Genomic DNA, 15,853 nt, shown 5'->3' with positions numbered 1-15,853 from the left:
GTCGTCTTCGCAACCGCGCCCGCGCTGAGAGGTTTCGTGAATCACGACGAAACCAAGATCGAAACTCTCCGCAACAAGAGCCGACTCAGCATATTAATCTCAAACTTGTCGACTCTCTTTTAGCCTTCCACTCGCCACCCACCGCAACTCCAGGTTCCCGAGTATTCGAAATCACGCGCGCTCAACCTTGTGACCCAGAAGTCAACATCATGACCAGGCTTCATGGCGTAAACTATGGATGGGCGGGAGTTACCGACAATGAGAACAGTCTCACGAACGTTTACCACCTGATTCCTCGGGAGGAACTAACTTTTTTCTTCGCCGCAAAGCACGCCAGAGGGTCTGGGACCACTCAAGTCCCATTGGATGCCGGCCTGATACAACTATTTAATCCTGTCAGCATAACGGACGCTATTCCCGCTGATGCAGAGCCTTTGAGAAACGCATATTCTTGGGTGCATGGCTGGAGTGGTGTTGTCTCTGGGACCACCGATTTCTGTGAAGGGTTGGTCCAAGTCTTCAGAATGGTGCCCACCACGGTAGTGAGCTTCATCATTGCCGGCAATCGGTGATTTGAAACCACCACCTGCTTCAAAACGAGTATGTTCGAGATAATACTGACCATGACTGGGATAACGCTGACTCTAATGATAGACCTTTTATATCAGCATCATGCGACGGCCGGCCGATTGCACACTCTAGGATCTCCGAGAAAAGACGATCCGAACGCAGTGAAGGCTTTGTAATAAGCATGGGAACTAAAAAAAACTCTTTTCGAGGTTGATGGACTTGTGCGGATGTTTGTCTTGTTCTGCTTGTAAATGTAAATACAATCAACATTGTAGACGAGTGTCTCCCTCGTTGCTGAAATACAGACCACACCACAGAATGGCTTGAGACTTCCCATGATCGATGAAAATGTCCCGTTCGAAAGATTAATCTCTGGGACACATACCACCTGCTTCGCTATCATCCATTTGTTCAGCTCAAAGCATCTTCCCAAACCATGATCCATCTAACCTACCGGACATTGTCTTTGCACTTCAGTAAGGTCTAAGGTTTATCTCATGCGCTTTGAGCTCTAGATATACAGCGTTGGACTATTTGGCTTTCAGGCGGCTTTCCATATTTAAAGACCACCCCCTTCTGTTCCTTTCTCGCTTCACCTTCCCATCTTCTCTTCGAATCAACCTCGGGACATATCACCACGATGCCCTACCAGCCCAACCCCAACTTCGAGCCGCAACCACATAAGGACGAGGTCGACTACCCTGCATGGGGACCTCCTAATCGTTTCGCTCGGAGGCGTAGCCCGGTACAATGTAGAAATTGTACACGCTTGGGGCACACAATTGCAAAATGCATGATCCCAAGATCCGATGGCTACGTCCATGGTTGTGCCTTATGCAACACATGGACTCACCAGACCGATGACTGCCGAGGCCTTGATAAAATGCACAAAGACGACATACTCGATCTCTTTATCTCCAACCGTGCCAACATGCCGCCTCTGCTGGCGACCAAATGTTGGTATTTTAGCTTGTATGTCTACAAGTACTTCAAGGGCCCTACGATCGAGACCGGGTATCCCTGGACACCAGAGTTTGGTATCTCGGTATTGAACACCCCAGACCTTCGAATCTGGGCTACAGATGCCATGGAGCTCGGCGTCTTTTGGATGAGGCCTGTTGATCCACGGATGAGTTCGTGGGAGAAGGTCCAGGAGACTCTTGGTGGAACTCGCCCTGACTTTCAAGAGCTGCTGCAGTGTCCTTGCTCCAATTGTGAAGAGGATCTTCGAGAGCTCGAAAGGATCATTCAGGAGCCACGATACACCATAACATGAAACATCTGTCGGTAAGTGCCCTCTAGTAGATCGTGCTTAGCGATGCCACGAGCTGGACCAGGTACACCGAGCACCGTACGTTGCCTTGAACACTGATCAAGAGGTCGCGGGGTTTCAGGCGTTGAAATGTTTCCACTGCCCATTTTTAGCAATCAGGCTCTGAGGTTGTACATGCAGCCGAGTCTAAACATAGCCCAAATACCCTCTTGGGTCAAGTGGCTGCATGTACGGGGCTCTTTCGCATGGCATTTTGTCAAACCGTCCTCAATTTCTTTTGGCTTGAGGCTTGTTCTACCGATGCATGTGGTCGAGCAATGCGGCTAAGCGCTGGCAATATGAAGCTCTCACAGCCTACCTCTGGTTAGAAAGGCCTCATTGGCCATTCTCGGAGTGGCTGCATGAGCTGAGCTGACCTCAAATTTGCAGGAGACCAACATGTCGATCGTACTTTATTTGATGGCAGCTGCAGCCTTAAATGACACCTTTTCGCCGCAATCTCCATCTCAGTTAACCGCCAATTTCTTAGTCAATCTTCGATGCCGGAAATGTCAAACAAAAGGACATTCCGACCTTATCAGTCCTTAGGACCATCGGCAAAAGGGCAGAAGCAGCCAGGCCAATCTCAAAGGTCTGACGACCATGAGTTTCGCGGTTATTTCAATATGCTCAGCGACCCTTCAAAGCCTTTCCTCACTTCGATACAATGGCCGACCCCTGGCGACCATGAGCAGGAAGATTTATCCGACCGTCGCGGGCTTCTATCGGAACCATCTGCGATCGTTAAAGATAGTGATGATTCGAACACGCCCAAGTTTCGCGGGCTTTTGGCGCAAGATGTGACCATCGAAGAACAACCTGCGAATACGAAGGCTAAGGATGACTCAGACACGCCTCAGTTTCGTGGGCTTTTGGCTCAGGGCAGCATCATCGAAGAAACCGCGGGTATCTCGAAGGAGCCGAAGACGGCTGTCGGTATACCGAGAACCAAGAGAAGGCTTACAATTATCAACCTCACAGCTGCCATAGTCTCTGTTACCTGTATGGCAGCTGGGTTGGCGTCTGTTGCCCATGAAGACCTATCCTGGCAGCTAGGTCGAGGAGCCTATCAATTGATCATTCTGGGGTTCCTACTCAGCATCATGAGCTTGTGTCTTTCAACCGTGGTACCGACCTTTTTCATCCTGATCGAAGCACACCGAGGCTCTTCTTATCTCCAAACCTACGACGCGATTTTGAGAAATGCGCCCATGGGTCCCAATATTCCAGTATATTGGAGACTCATGCTGGCTGGTATGATAGCACTGCCTCTTGGTCTCAGTGTCGCATATAAGAGCTTCGCAGGCGGTGAAAGCTCGCGGATTGTCCCTGTAAAAGAGTATGAACTTGCTAACGTCAGTTTTGGTCATCATAATCTGCTCGGGCCACGTCGGGCCGGTGCTCAAATTGCACTGTTCTTCAACATCACATTGCCTTACATCACAGCCACGACCGGGTCGTCTTCCCAAGATGAAGAGTCACTGTCGCACAGTCCAAACCCTTATGGCATCAACACGCTAGTCCTCGACAACAGAACTGCCGCCGTACTTGACACGCCTTCTCCAGACTTGCTTGCCAAGGCTCAAGATATTCTCACCAACGAGGAGTCTTGGAGGATAACCGTGGATGTTGCCGGCGTCGTAGCCACTCTCAGCCGGCAAAAGTCAACGCATCCGCAGAGATGGAATGAAACGTTCATGGACGCCTGTGGTCGGTCTCGATACAGGAATGATACCTCAACAAATCCGATGAGTACTGGCTCAGTCGTGCGTCTGATCAGCGGCCCTGTACCCGAAAACAGGTCTCGACATGTCGTTTACCTATGTCTTGTACAAGAATCCACCCTTGTCGACTGTGCGCAGATGTCCTCAACCTGTGAGCAATTCGATGTCTCCAAGAACAGCTGTCGGGTAACCTGGTCGGTCACTCGTCGCTCCGTAGAGCTACAAGGAGGAGTCTGCGGTGGCAATTACCACGAGTCGGGCAAGGTCATAAATGTCAATGAACTGACATATAGAAACTGGTACATGCACTCGGTAACTGAACTTACTGCGCCCCTGTTTGAGTTTCGCGGTCAATTGCCCTGGTCCGCTGTTTCGTCCGCTACGGCTGTCTCCGCTATGGTGTGGTCAGACATCACCATTGCAGGTGGTTTGGAGTATGAAGGTCTCAAATTGATCGAACACGTTCGACCCACACTGCGGAAGTCACCCTGGTTATATGCCGTGATAACAGTCCAACCGCTTCTTTTGTTGGTCATATTAACATCCCGATGGCTTTTATATTCTGTCCCTATCGAGAACGGATTCGGTATGACAGCTATACTCGCTGGTATCGATCGTGAAAGCCTGGAACTCTTGCAAGGAGCGTCCTTATCTGGGCAGCTCTCGTCAAATGTCAAGTTGAACATTCGCGTGGTTAAAGAAGGCAAAAGGTCAGCTGTAAAGTATTCCTTGGTTTCGAAGGATGTTGATGGTGATCAGGGAAGACTGTCTTTGAGGAAAGTCTATCACTAAAGGTCGATGCGTTCGAATTGCTTTGGCGTAGTTATTAGGTTCTTCGATCAGACAGACCTCTGTTCTAATTTCTTCAATGTCCTCTAACCAAATCTTGACAAAGGCCGCGCTCGTCGACATACCGGTCAACATGCGCTCGTAGCTCGCGCAACAAGGACGGTGAAAGTAAATGTGAAAACGGTGCCGGAAGGTTCGAACATTAGCCTCTTGGGACCAAGACTGGATTTTCTTCGTACCAAAGGGTCGTGGCTCATGTCTGGTCCCAACCTATAGAAGGTAGGTAAGAGGTGAAGACCCAAGTTCTGCGAAAGAATCGTGGTGCTGGATCGCGATCGGATTTGACGATCGTTGGTTATACCTCCAGGGTAGGCAGTGGTAGGCATAACACATCCCTTACTGTATGTCGTTTTCCCAAGGTTTGGATGTATCATTTGGCGCTTTTGGATGTTAAGTGAAAAGAAAGGTAGGTTCCCCAAGTGGGGGGAGGTGTATTGAGACAGAAGGGTGGTAATGCTGACCAAACCTGTTTGCCAATCGGATGGTTGCACCCGCCAAAGCAGCATTATACTACCTGTGTAAGAGAACAGTTATCAATTATGGTTATCAACAGACCATGAGCTGCTTCAATTTCAACATGTCACAACAACAAGTTCGGGTACAGGACAGCACAATCAATGGCAAACGTCCATTATTTCCCAACTAGCAACCATCCCCATCTCAACCGCGATTACCTACACTGCAATCAATCACTACTGAAGCTCTACAGCCGTCCTCTGCTAAAATTCAGCTCGCCAGTCCACCCAGATCCTTTGGGATAAGTCCTCTTCCCCAGGGAAGAACATTGCTCGTGAAAGTAGGACAAGATCTGCGTGAAGCTGAACGAAAGAAACGTTCATGCCCAAGGTTATGGACAATCGGCTCCCAAATCCAAACCGCTTCTTCCTTTCAGCAAATCCAGTCTACATACCATCTGCAACTTACTTTTGATCATCCCGGGCAGAATCCATAGAGTTACTAGAACTACTAGGGGCCTTGATTAATCATGTAACGCTGCTGTTTGCGTTGTACAGTGGTCAAGTTGTCGTTTGGAATGTTCATGAGATCCTGATGTTGCGATTCCAATCGCCAGAAAGAGCATGAGAAGATCTTCAAGCTTGCGGGCTACATGACAATCTTGTCGGTCCATAGGTACTGAAATAGCATTGATATCTCACATCAGGATGGGGAGCCAACGTTATCTTGCTCCAGTTCCGTCCCGTCTAGAAGTCTGTTAGTCTATGTATAAGGTTAGGCAATGGTGCGCAGACTGGAAGTTACCACAGTCTGCCTTCCGTCAGAACAGCTCCATGACTTATTGTTAAAGTGCTTGTAAGAGCTGAAGTGAATTTAAATGTGCTGTATGTCAATAGACTCATCTTACTGTATTCAGCTGCTCTCGAGGACTTTTTTACGTATACTAGCTGTTTTTCTATCTTATTATATTACATCTTTACTAACACTTATAGTATAATATATAAGTATTATATAATACTAAAGATTTCCTTTGCAACTTTATTATATAAAACTCTAAGAAATAATAATTTAATTTTAAATATAGTATTTAATTCCTCCTTTAGAGTAGTGGTTTCTCTTTTTCTAGTTATAATTACTTTGCATCCTTTTAATTCCTGTTTCCTGCAGAGACTTGGGTCAGTCCTGTCTTTAATATGAGGCTATTACTAGGTAGATCTTTAAGTAATATTTATTGCATCGTGCTAAATTCATGAAATACTACCTTCTCTGGAGCACTTTATCTGTACCTAGGTAATACTACCAAACAGGACAGGTCCTTCCTAGCCAAAGTCGACATACATGGATAGACTCTACTGATCTTTAATATTTCACATGTTTACAATGTTCGGAACTACGTAGGACGTCCATTTAGAAAGCGTGAGGACGACAAGAACTATTTTTCTTCGTCATAATCAGTGACCAATATCACAGGCCACGCATCTTGATCTTCTTGTAGACTGCCAATTGGTATACATAACAGATGAACGAGAAGGTCTTGTCAAGGGACGCTATAAAGATCCTGGCGTTTCAGTTGAGTAGCTGTCACCCGCTGTCAAGACCCGGAAAGCACGACCATGCGGGCACTGACAGCAGCCTAGCACTTGCCGCAGCCTTCGTGTCCAGGCAAAATCCCACTAAGGAGAACTTTCCTCCCCCTCTTTTTCTTCGCAAATTCACCAACACCTTCCAGTGGTAAGTTCACGCAATTTTCAATCCTCTTCTTCAAACGCTAACCTTCCTATCTCGAAGATCAGAAAAAAATGGCGAATCACAAGGGAGGAAGTAGTAAAGGCGGTGGTCGCTACAACCCCGCCAGCGAGCGAGCGCATTCGCATCGCAGTGGTGATGGAGGAGGTCGAGGTGGAGGTGGCCGTGGCCGAGGACGGGGTCCCACGCATAGCGGTGCTTCTGAGGCGCCTGAGAGAGGCGGAAACAGAGGTGGCCGTGGACGAGGTGCTGTTCGTCGCGGTGGTTCTGGAGCGCCTTGGAGAGGCGGAGGTGGGAGTAGACGTGGGACTGGTGTCGGGAGAGGTGAACCTGGAAATGAAGCTGCTCACCACGGTGGTTCTGAGGCCTATGGGAATGGACACGGGAGAGGTAATGCTCACATTCCTCCACCCGTCCACCCCGGTCAGGGAAATGGAAACTGGAATTGGCAAGGGCCCCCACAGGTACCGATGAGTTATCCTGGGCCTGGGTTTCCGCCATATGGAGTCCCTCCGGGAATAGGATACCCCCCGGCCCCAATGGGACCGATGCCAATGGGCTTTGGCGGTATCAATTACCCGCCTGGTGTCCCGTTTGGATATTTTCCACCGCCGCCGCCGAACTGGATGCCTGGGCCACCGATACAGCCTCCAGGTTATGGCTTTCCCCAACAACCACCGGGGTTTCATCCGCCTCCAGCGGGGGCATATCAGATGCAGGATCAGGGGATGAATGGCCAAGGAGGCTATCAAGACGACGATCGGGGCTACAGCCAACCCCTGGATCGTCGTCGGAGGCGAGGACGAAGGAACAGGGGAAGACGAAGCAGGCCAAGAAGGGAGGCCGAGGAGGAGGGTGTCGGTATGGTTGAGGAACCTCGGGTCAAAGCTGAGGAAGAGGACTCTGAGGATTGGGATGAGGATTCCGATGAGTTTGAGGAGCCTCCAATCAAGACTGAGGAGGAGGAGTCCGAGTATTGGGATGAGGTTGAGGAACCTGCGATCAAGACTGAAGAGGGGAGTGAGAACTGTTTCGAGGAAGCCGACGCGTTTTTGGACCGACTGGCCCACCGTCTATCTCAGGGTGGTACGGATTCGCAGGCTATTCAAGACCGGGAAGCCCAAGGCTGAAGTCAAGTCACCAATTTAACGGTGAAGCTGTAGGAGAAGGCTGGGAGCCTCATTCTACCATGGAGCCATTGGCATGGCCAGCTTTGGATGGGGTACTATCCCTTCGAGGGAAGACTGCCATTTAGTTGAGGAGTGGCAAATGGGATTGCCAGTTATGTATTCTGTGGTCAACTACTTGGGTCACTAGACTTCTGGCAAGCAGGCCCACAAGAGCTGTATCGACATGGCTACGAGGCCGAAGCAAGAAACTAAGGTGCCCTGCCCTTTTTGGGCACTGAGCAGTCTGCCCTGCTACTTGTAGCTTGGCACATTTCAGGTTTCTTATTCAACAGCGCCGATACAGGTACGTAAGGTGCTGTCGCGGGTAACCGATTAAGAGGAACCCGCCCAAGGAATGCTGATCAGATATGGGACGCCGCAAGGCGAGTTTAGTGACGAACGGCACCGATGCGGTCAGCAAGGTGCTGTGCAATATGCAGATGGCTGATTGAAAAGCTCCTGCCCAGGGAGTTCCGACCAAACACATGCGGCGGAGAGAGAGGATACCATCGGTAAGTCGAGACAGTATTTGATCGAAAGCCATTTGTGCCTGGCGCAAGACCGGGACGAATTCCGAACTCCTCAACGCCGCTCATGTTGGCCAAGCGCCTTAATCAAGACCGACCGATCGATCGAGACGGAAGACAAGTAGATACCACGGCGACTGGGCCGGGACGGACGGATGGACGGATGACTGAGAAGGGTTACCACAGACTGCAAAGAAGGAGGGGTTTTGTTTCGCTTGCCGGTTTTCCCCAACCTTCGGTCTGATAGGTTTCCCGTGTAGGTAGTTCTAGATGGACTGTATGCCCGAAGAGGCAGTATGACAATATATGAGCCCTGAGAGTAAGGGACGGTTGGAGATCGTTTTGATTCTGCCTTTCTAGTATTTACAGTGACTTCCCAAATTCTTACTATCTAGATGAATTTGTTTGAGCTCTTTCGAGCCCTCAAACCCCATCGGCCCCTAGACTCATCGAGGCAACATGCACCTCCTTTGACATGCCTTGGTAGCTCACGCCTGTTTAACGATCCAGCTTTGGATACGCAGTTACACTTTTACGTAGATTTGTGGATGCTCTGACGCTCCAGCGCTTCCAACAAACTAGATGAATGGGATATCAGTAGTACTCTCAACTTTACCAAGTCATCCGGTCGTCTGACCTTCGGTGGTAGATGACACTACCTTGGCTCGTAGGGAACCTTCGATATGGAGGCTGATCCTGTAAAGACCTTACAGCCGTTGCAGCATCGACCGACGAGTTGACGCTTACTACGGTCTGCCTTATTTAATACCGGGGATTTATTTTCCATACGGTCTCCTTAGCACCCTTTAACGAACTGTCCCTGTCTAGATAGCCTTATACTAATAATAAATATTAATATTTTTTAAAAAATAAATACTAAATACTAAGAAACTAATAAATTATAAATATTATTTATAATTTATTATTTTCTCAGGAAAATATATTTATATTTAAAATTAATTAATTCTTTTACTTTTATTAAAATATATAATATAAGCTATTATTTACTAATTACTATTTTAAATTCCCTCTTTGTATTTAATTAAATAATTACTACTTATTTAATAATAAGAATAGTAGATAATAGTATTCTTTGCTTTTAAAAGGCTGGTGTGTAAAGAGTTAATATAACTTGTTACAGAAGTTGTGGGACTATAAGACTGGCATAAATATCATCTTGATACATAGTCTTATTGTTGTCGTCGTTGTTATAGTGAAACTTAATCGAACGACCTGAGCTGTGCATCTTGTCTAGTGCCGTGGTCTCGAAGTATATTACTTACATCTGAGCAACCTGGCTTTCTATACTATCCGTACAAAGTCCAGTTACCTGGTAGTTATTGGAGTAGAAGAGATAGCTGCGCAACTCCATAGACTCTTTGTTCATTTGAGGCTTCTTCTTATTGCTTGAAATTACAGACTCTAGCGCACTATAGCACTGTGCTTTTATCTTATTACTAGCTTATTGCTCTTCTCTTTCACTTGGGATCCATCTAGCAGCTGTTCTTGCTCTCTTTAAGGTTGAAAATACGAACCCTCTCTATTATCCACTTCGACATCATCGTCGTCTTCATCGCTGAACACTATCCCTCGTAAGAGTGCACCTCTGGTTCGCGGTCCATATGCTCCTTCGACAGCCTGGGCATTCTTTGGGGGTCTCCCACGACGCTTAGACGTGGCGTTGGAACGATGTGTTGGTAACTTGTCCGACTTTGACTGGGCATGTTTACGTATTTAATTACCCAGTAGGTAGGCCATGGCATCAACGAACTTGAGCAGCTACCTGGCACTACCAACACCCAAAATCTACTCACTTGACTGCGAGCAAGCCTGGTGCCAGTCGCAATCTTGGATCAATCATTTTGTCCCAGATACCTTTATCTATAGCTGTAGCAAGATCGGAGGTGGTAAAAGGCTGAAAGAGGATGTACTGACATTCACGGCACTCGGAACTCAGCAAGGGGGATACGATCCATATCAATACATCGTACTTTAGGTTAATGTACAAACACTTGTCTTCAGAACTCAGCAAGTCACTGTAGACATTGAAAAGGCAAAATCATGACCTTGAATTATCGATCCAGCTGAGTAAGTCACCTTATGCCAGCTGGGACTAGTATCCATGCTATCTTGATTACAGTCAAGTCTTGTTATCACATCAGCAGTCAATGCATGATAGGAGACAGGAAACCCAGAAGACGCAACGTCGAGACAACCGACTCGCTTGTTTAAACCCCTATTCTGTAGCCTTAGTAACCTTTACCCAACCACATCTGAATCGCCACTTTACAGTATCCGGAAGATGAACTGGCCTACCATCAGGGGCTTTGCGAGCAGTCAAATCTTCCCTTCGGCTCTCATAGAGCCAAAGTCAAGACTGTGGACATCGATTCGGCAGTTAAACAAGATCAGTCACAGTTGCTCTACCATACCGCGTACACACAAACATTGTCTTCTCTTTTCTCGATGGAATTCTCTGGCAGGCAAAGTACAAGATAACAGAGTGGATTCTAACAATCCAGACTAGACTTTGACAAACCCACTCCTGCTCTTCTAGGTTCAATTCAAGCTCTATGCGCTCTACACTGCTAACCATTGTGCGTAGTCATCGCATTGAACTCAAATTCTAATCTATATCGTGGACCCCACTGTAGTGTCATCTCGTTGTGTTATCGCTGTAATTCCTGTCCTTCCCCGAGGACAGAACAGAGACACATTGCCGCCGAATTGTAGGAGCCCATTAGTTCCAAAGATCAGAGAGCTCGTCTATTGGGGCTTGCTGGAGTTGCAGAGGGAGATGTTGCCGTCGTTGTCGTCGTGGGTATGTTGATCGCAGCACGAGAGTGTCGGCAGCTCTCCTCGGACATCTCCTCGATATCAGCGAGTGCGTCTAGGAATTCAACAATCCTCTCCCCTTGCCAGCGTGAAATTTTCTTCTCCTGAGCTAGTTCTTCAGCTTGTCGGGCAGAGTCAGCCTTTGCCTTGGCGAGGTCTTTCTTCAATGATTCTATAGTGTTTTCGGCCGTCGACAGCTTTTCTTGGAGCCGCTCTGTTGAATCTATAGTGCTGTCGGCCATCGACAGCTTTTCTTCGGGCCGCTCGTTATCCCGCCCTAGGACCTTTGCAATTTTCCTGTTGAGCTCCTCTTGTATAGACGCGGCCTGATTCTGTAAGCTGAGTGTCTCTCATAAGACTTCTTAGATATTTCTTACCGTCTTCTCGGGCTTATACGGTTGACGCAGTGGTGCGTCGCGATGGAGCTTGTGCAGCGCCGCCGCCATCTTCGGTGGGAGCTCATCGCCCAAAGCTGTCAGCATTTTGACAAACGCGGGCTTCTCTTCGATAGCCCAAGCCATCAGTGCATCGAAGTCGGCCTTGTGTCTGTCAAGACCGTTACTCTCGTTGATCTGCATCCTTGCCGTCATCGTCTCCACGGACTGGGCTAGCGCACTCGCTGTGTAATAGGCGTCTAGGGATTTGGCGACAAGCTCCATGGCTTTGTTGTTGACAAATTGTTGTTCGCTTGCGCGAGCGTCCATCTCGGGGTAGGCATTTTGGCTGTGGTTAGCCCATCCGGCTTGGTAGGGGTGTTGAGATTGCATGGTAAGGTTGTTGGATGAAAGTGAGATGATGATGGAGAGTTCATAAGATGGGTGAAAGGCCACTTTATTTATACTACTTAGGCAACACTTTGAGTCTCAATTTGCCACCAAAACTTTATCATTTAACTTTCAATCTAGGTTGCGTTGTCTCATCCATTATATCTATCTGAGTGGTTGTACAACATGTCGGGAGATGGACGTCTTCAGTTCAAAATGACTAAATACCGCCCGCCTCTATCTCGAGGTCATTTAGTAAGTTCTAGTAAGACCTTGCTCGGTAAATTCGACTTGAAACTTTAATTTCATCACTTTAAACCTGTTCATCTCTTATGCTGGTTCCTGGTGCAGGTGGTTTACAAGGAAGGCTCAACCGGGTGCCTTCCTCAGCGTTCTCCCTGAGATGGATGTTGGCCTCGCATCTGGTACTCACATACAAGCCACCCCGAAATACTTACCTATCGATAGCCTGAGTAATAGAGACTTATTTGGCCATCTCTGCAGTGGAGGTCAGCCCTTCTGGGATGCCTGGCGCAAGGGCTCTTTTCTGCTGCCAGATAGTGACAGGTGTTGACACTGGCAGGAGCCGACAACGTGATTCAGTGCCAACTACCTACCTACGCATTATCGCACGCACACACTAAAATCTTTCTTAGCCTTGTTGTTTTTCTCTCTCTACTCTCCCTTTTTTCCTCATCCTTTCACCCCCTCTTCTCAGACTTCTCATCTATCCCAAGAAACGATTGTGCTCCGATCAACGACAAGCAACTCCACTATGGCAAGAGGACGTGAGCGCCACGATCGCTCGCGATCCTCTCGACCAAAGCGTGATCGAGACCACTACCGGTCCAGAAGCCGCAGCAGACGACGCAATGATGACCACACCCGACGCTCCAGGCATGACAGTCCCCAACGATACGGATCAAGCAGCCCACGGGACGGAAGCCGCGATACCTCCCACGGGAGAGACGGCCATTCGTGTACAAGTCGACTCCAAGATGCAACCCGAGAGTTCTACGAGCGAAGATATGTCGATCTTCTACGGGAAAATGATGTACTACGACAAGATATCTGCACGATGCAGACTACCCACCAAGAGGAAGCGCGACGAAATGCTGAAGCCTTGGAAGCTCAGAACCTTGCCTCTGCGCAACTTCGAGAAGAGCTGCGTTCGTCTCAGCAAGAGCTCCAGGCCAAAGAGGTTCTCTTTCTCGAAGAAAAGAAACGACTGCTCGAGGAGTCGCAGTCTGCCAAACAGAGCTTGGCTCCTACCGTCACTGCAGGTCGAGAAAACAATGACAGTTCGCCAAATCTGTCACAAGAGCCGAAAATTTTCAGGTCATACGAAGCCCTTCTGTTCAAACGGCTCAATCGTCTGAACCTGTTGGACGACGAGTACCTAGACTTTCACGTTCTACAGAGGCTTAGGTGCACCGTGGCTTCCGACCATCTCTACAAACAATTGCGGATGTTCCAAGGCCTAGGGCCACTGAACCGATGGTATTGTCTTATCCACGTCGAGGATAAAGGCCGAAATGTGGAGTTCCCAGCGAGTAAGGAGTGGTGCAAACAGCAAGACCACGTTCATGGAGGTTGCTTCATTGTGCGGGTCATTGAGAAAGACTCAGTCAGGCGGCTGGGTGTTGGTTTCACTAGACACCCATAGTAGCTACAGGGTACCTAGGTAGGTAGGGGGCAACGCGGGCGAACATATCGGAAATGGCAGCATGTAAGGGAGCCTACATCCCGAGGTAGTAATAACAACTACATCAAAGCATTGTTGGGAATACTTTGAATTTTCCCCTAAGCCATGAGGTTCTATTTCTGTCTCTCGATCCTGGTGAAATAAACTCTACTCTGCACGCGTGTAAGGAACCTATTAATAAGATTTCCATCTTGAATTACACTCTGCAAGCACTATAACTCCAATGCTCACATGACCTTTTCTTTCTTGACTTTGCCCTAATCATATAAGGTTTCGGCTGGGCATAAAATGCACTGTTTGATTCCAACGTGTAGAAAACATTCGCAGAAACCCTGATCATTGCAAATGCGCATGGGTATGGAATCCGGATTTGCCGCTTTTTGATAAAGTGTAAGTACTTATGGCATTGGAACGGATGGATGCTGTGTCAACAAGATTGAATTCAAGGGGTTCGCGCCCAGCTAGCTACTTGTTCCAATATGGATCACACCGACATTCAAGCATTGTCGCCACTACTTTAAACCTCCTCCTTTGACTTCTTCCTCTCGTCCATCTCGACCTGCTCAACGCTAGCAGTCTCAATATCCTTCTTTTGGTGATGGGGAAGCTCCTCGTTCTGAACACCAGCAACTGCATGTTCGAAAGCTCGTCCACGCTTCTCCGGGCCAAACATAGTAGTAAACATGATGCCGAGAGCAATGATAGCGGTAGCTACCCCCATGACAGGCCCGTATGCCTCGACCTTGTCGCCGTTTCCGAGAGTAATAAATGTCTTTTCCGCGATGGCGTTGACGATCTGGGCTGAAGGGGATGATATCATGTTGCCAATCTGGTAAGTGACACCAGGGAATGAAGATCGGAAGGCAGGAGGAGAGAGCTCGTTGAGATGAATAGGGATCACGCCCCACGCGCCCTGCACGAAAAATTGAATAAAAAATCCCGAGCAACTTAACCCTCTTTCAGTCGTAGGGAGGATCCAAGCTGGGATGAGAAGAGCAGACATAAAGGCGGAGACGATAATGGCACGTCGACGGCCAACAAACTGACTCAGGTAACCGATAATGGTACCGCCAACACAGGCGCCAGTCTTCATGAGGATGGAAGCACGAGACGCGGCAGAGTTGTTCAGTTCCTTCTGCTCGAGCATGAAGGTGGTGTAGGAGTCTTGGGAGGTGTGGGAGTAGTAGTTGAACCAGGTCATGAGGAAGCAGCAGTAAATGCACATCTTCCATTCAGCGAGGAGCATCTTCTTGCAGTCTTGCCAGAAGGCGCCTGGTGAGGAAGACTTCTTGCCCTTGGCGCGGGCTTCGAGGAATTGCTGGGATTCGGGGAAGAACATTCGGACGATACCGACGGCGATGGAAATGCCAGCTGCAATCGTTAGCAATTATCCAGAAATGATGGAAATCAACATACCAGCAATCCAAAAGACAGTCTTCCAACTTTCGGTACTGCCTCCAACGCCAAGGTTGGCGCATGCAGCCAAGACGTAGCCGAATGAGTACCCCTGCTGAAGAATGCCGGACATTAAGCCTCTGGCGTTGGAGCTAGACGCTATTAGCACGGGAATAAAAACGGTTCAAGACTTGGCATTGGAGACTTACGGGCACTGTTCCAGAGCCATAGCGATGGCGTTGCCGTAGACACCACCCATGAACAGACCGAACAGACTTCGCACGGCGAGGAATTGTTGGAAGGTGCTGCTGTAAATTGTGGCGATTTGGAGAACACCAAGAATGATCATGTTGAAGACCATGGGCCACTTGCGTCCCCATTTGTCACCAGCGAGACCAAACATGGCTGCTCCGACAGAGCGGAGGAGTAGGGTGAGGGTGATGGCGGTGGTAATTGAGGTTTTACTGGTGTCATAGTAGAGAGACAGCTTCTTTGTCTGGATTGAGAGGGCGTGGAAGTCGAAAGCATCAGCGGTCCAGGCGCAGAAGCCGACAAGGAAAAAGATCCAATCTTTGCCGGATAATTGAGCCATCAAGCTGATGGGGTTCTGGATTGGATCGGGGTCCCTCCATTCTGTTGTTTCTTCGCCATGTTCATTTGTGATGACGACGCGCTGCCTCCAGATGAAGAGGTCCTTGAAGGCTTGGCTTGCTGTAGGAACGACGCCTTTGACCACAGGGCCGGCGGATTCTCCTGCTGATGGCTGTTGAACCATTTTGAATTCAAAATACTCAATTGCAA

The 15,853-nt window shown here is 48.5% G+C and overlaps 6 protein-coding genes across 6 annotated transcripts; 4 read left to right on the top strand and 2 right to left on the bottom strand.

Annotated features, from left to right (window-relative positions):
* Positions 1-1,210: 1,210 nt before the first annotated feature.
* Positions 1,211-1,846, top strand: FIESC28_04076 (uncharacterized protein; the record flags this gene model as incomplete). The annotated part of the gene is made up of 1 exon (XM_031158223.1): positions 1,211-1,846. The coding sequence occupies one exon, from the start codon at positions 1,211-1,213 to the stop codon at positions 1,844-1,846; it is 636 nt and encodes a 211-aa protein (XP_031017672.1).
* Positions 1,847-2,391: 545 nt separating this feature from the next.
* Positions 2,392-4,398, top strand: FIESC28_04075 (uncharacterized protein; the record flags this gene model as incomplete). Its single annotated transcript, XM_031158222.1, has 1 exon — positions 2,392-4,398. One exon carries the CDS (start codon positions 2,392-2,394, stop codon positions 4,396-4,398), a length of 2,007 nt encoding a protein of 668 aa, XP_031017671.1.
* A 2,312-nt stretch (positions 4,399-6,710) lies between these two features.
* Positions 6,711-7,787, top strand: FIESC28_04074 (uncharacterized protein; the record flags this gene model as incomplete). Its single annotated transcript, XM_031158221.1, has 1 exon — positions 6,711-7,787. One exon carries the CDS (start codon positions 6,711-6,713, stop codon positions 7,785-7,787), a length of 1,077 nt encoding a protein of 358 aa, XP_031017670.1.
* A 3,319-nt stretch (positions 7,788-11,106) lies between these two features.
* On the bottom strand, positions 11,107-11,955 carry FIESC28_04073 (uncharacterized protein; the record flags this gene model as incomplete). The annotated part of the gene is made up of 2 exons (XM_031158220.1): positions 11,107-11,514; positions 11,566-11,955. The coding sequence occupies 2 exons, from the start codon at positions 11,953-11,955 to the stop codon at positions 11,107-11,109; spliced, it is 798 nt and encodes a 265-aa protein (XP_031017669.1).
* Positions 11,956-12,727: 772 nt separating this feature from the next.
* On the top strand, positions 12,728-13,618 carry FIESC28_04072 (uncharacterized protein; the record flags this gene model as incomplete). Its single annotated transcript, XM_031158219.1, has 1 exon — positions 12,728-13,618. The coding sequence occupies one exon, from the start codon at positions 12,728-12,730 to the stop codon at positions 13,616-13,618; it is 891 nt and encodes a 296-aa protein (XP_031017668.1).
* Positions 13,619-14,174: 556 nt separating this feature from the next.
* FIESC28_04071 (uncharacterized protein) lies at positions 14,175-15,827 on the bottom strand (the record flags this gene model as incomplete). Its single annotated transcript, XM_031158218.1, has 3 exons — positions 14,175-15,028; positions 15,074-15,204; positions 15,262-15,827. The coding sequence occupies 3 exons, from the start codon at positions 15,825-15,827 to the stop codon at positions 14,175-14,177; spliced, it is 1,551 nt and encodes a 516-aa protein (XP_031017667.1).
* Positions 15,828-15,853: the final 26 nt, after the last annotated feature.

This window comes from Fusarium coffeatum (assembly GCF_003316985.1).
Source record: "Fusarium coffeatum strain FIESC_28 chromosome Unknown BRIP53273_contig_84, whole genome shotgun sequence".
Lineage (NCBI taxonomy): Eukaryota > Fungi > Ascomycota > Sordariomycetes > Hypocreales > Nectriaceae > Fusarium > Fusarium coffeatum.
The sequence above is the reverse complement of the archived record's forward strand: the minus strand, read 5'-3'. Positions and strand labels throughout refer to the sequence as shown.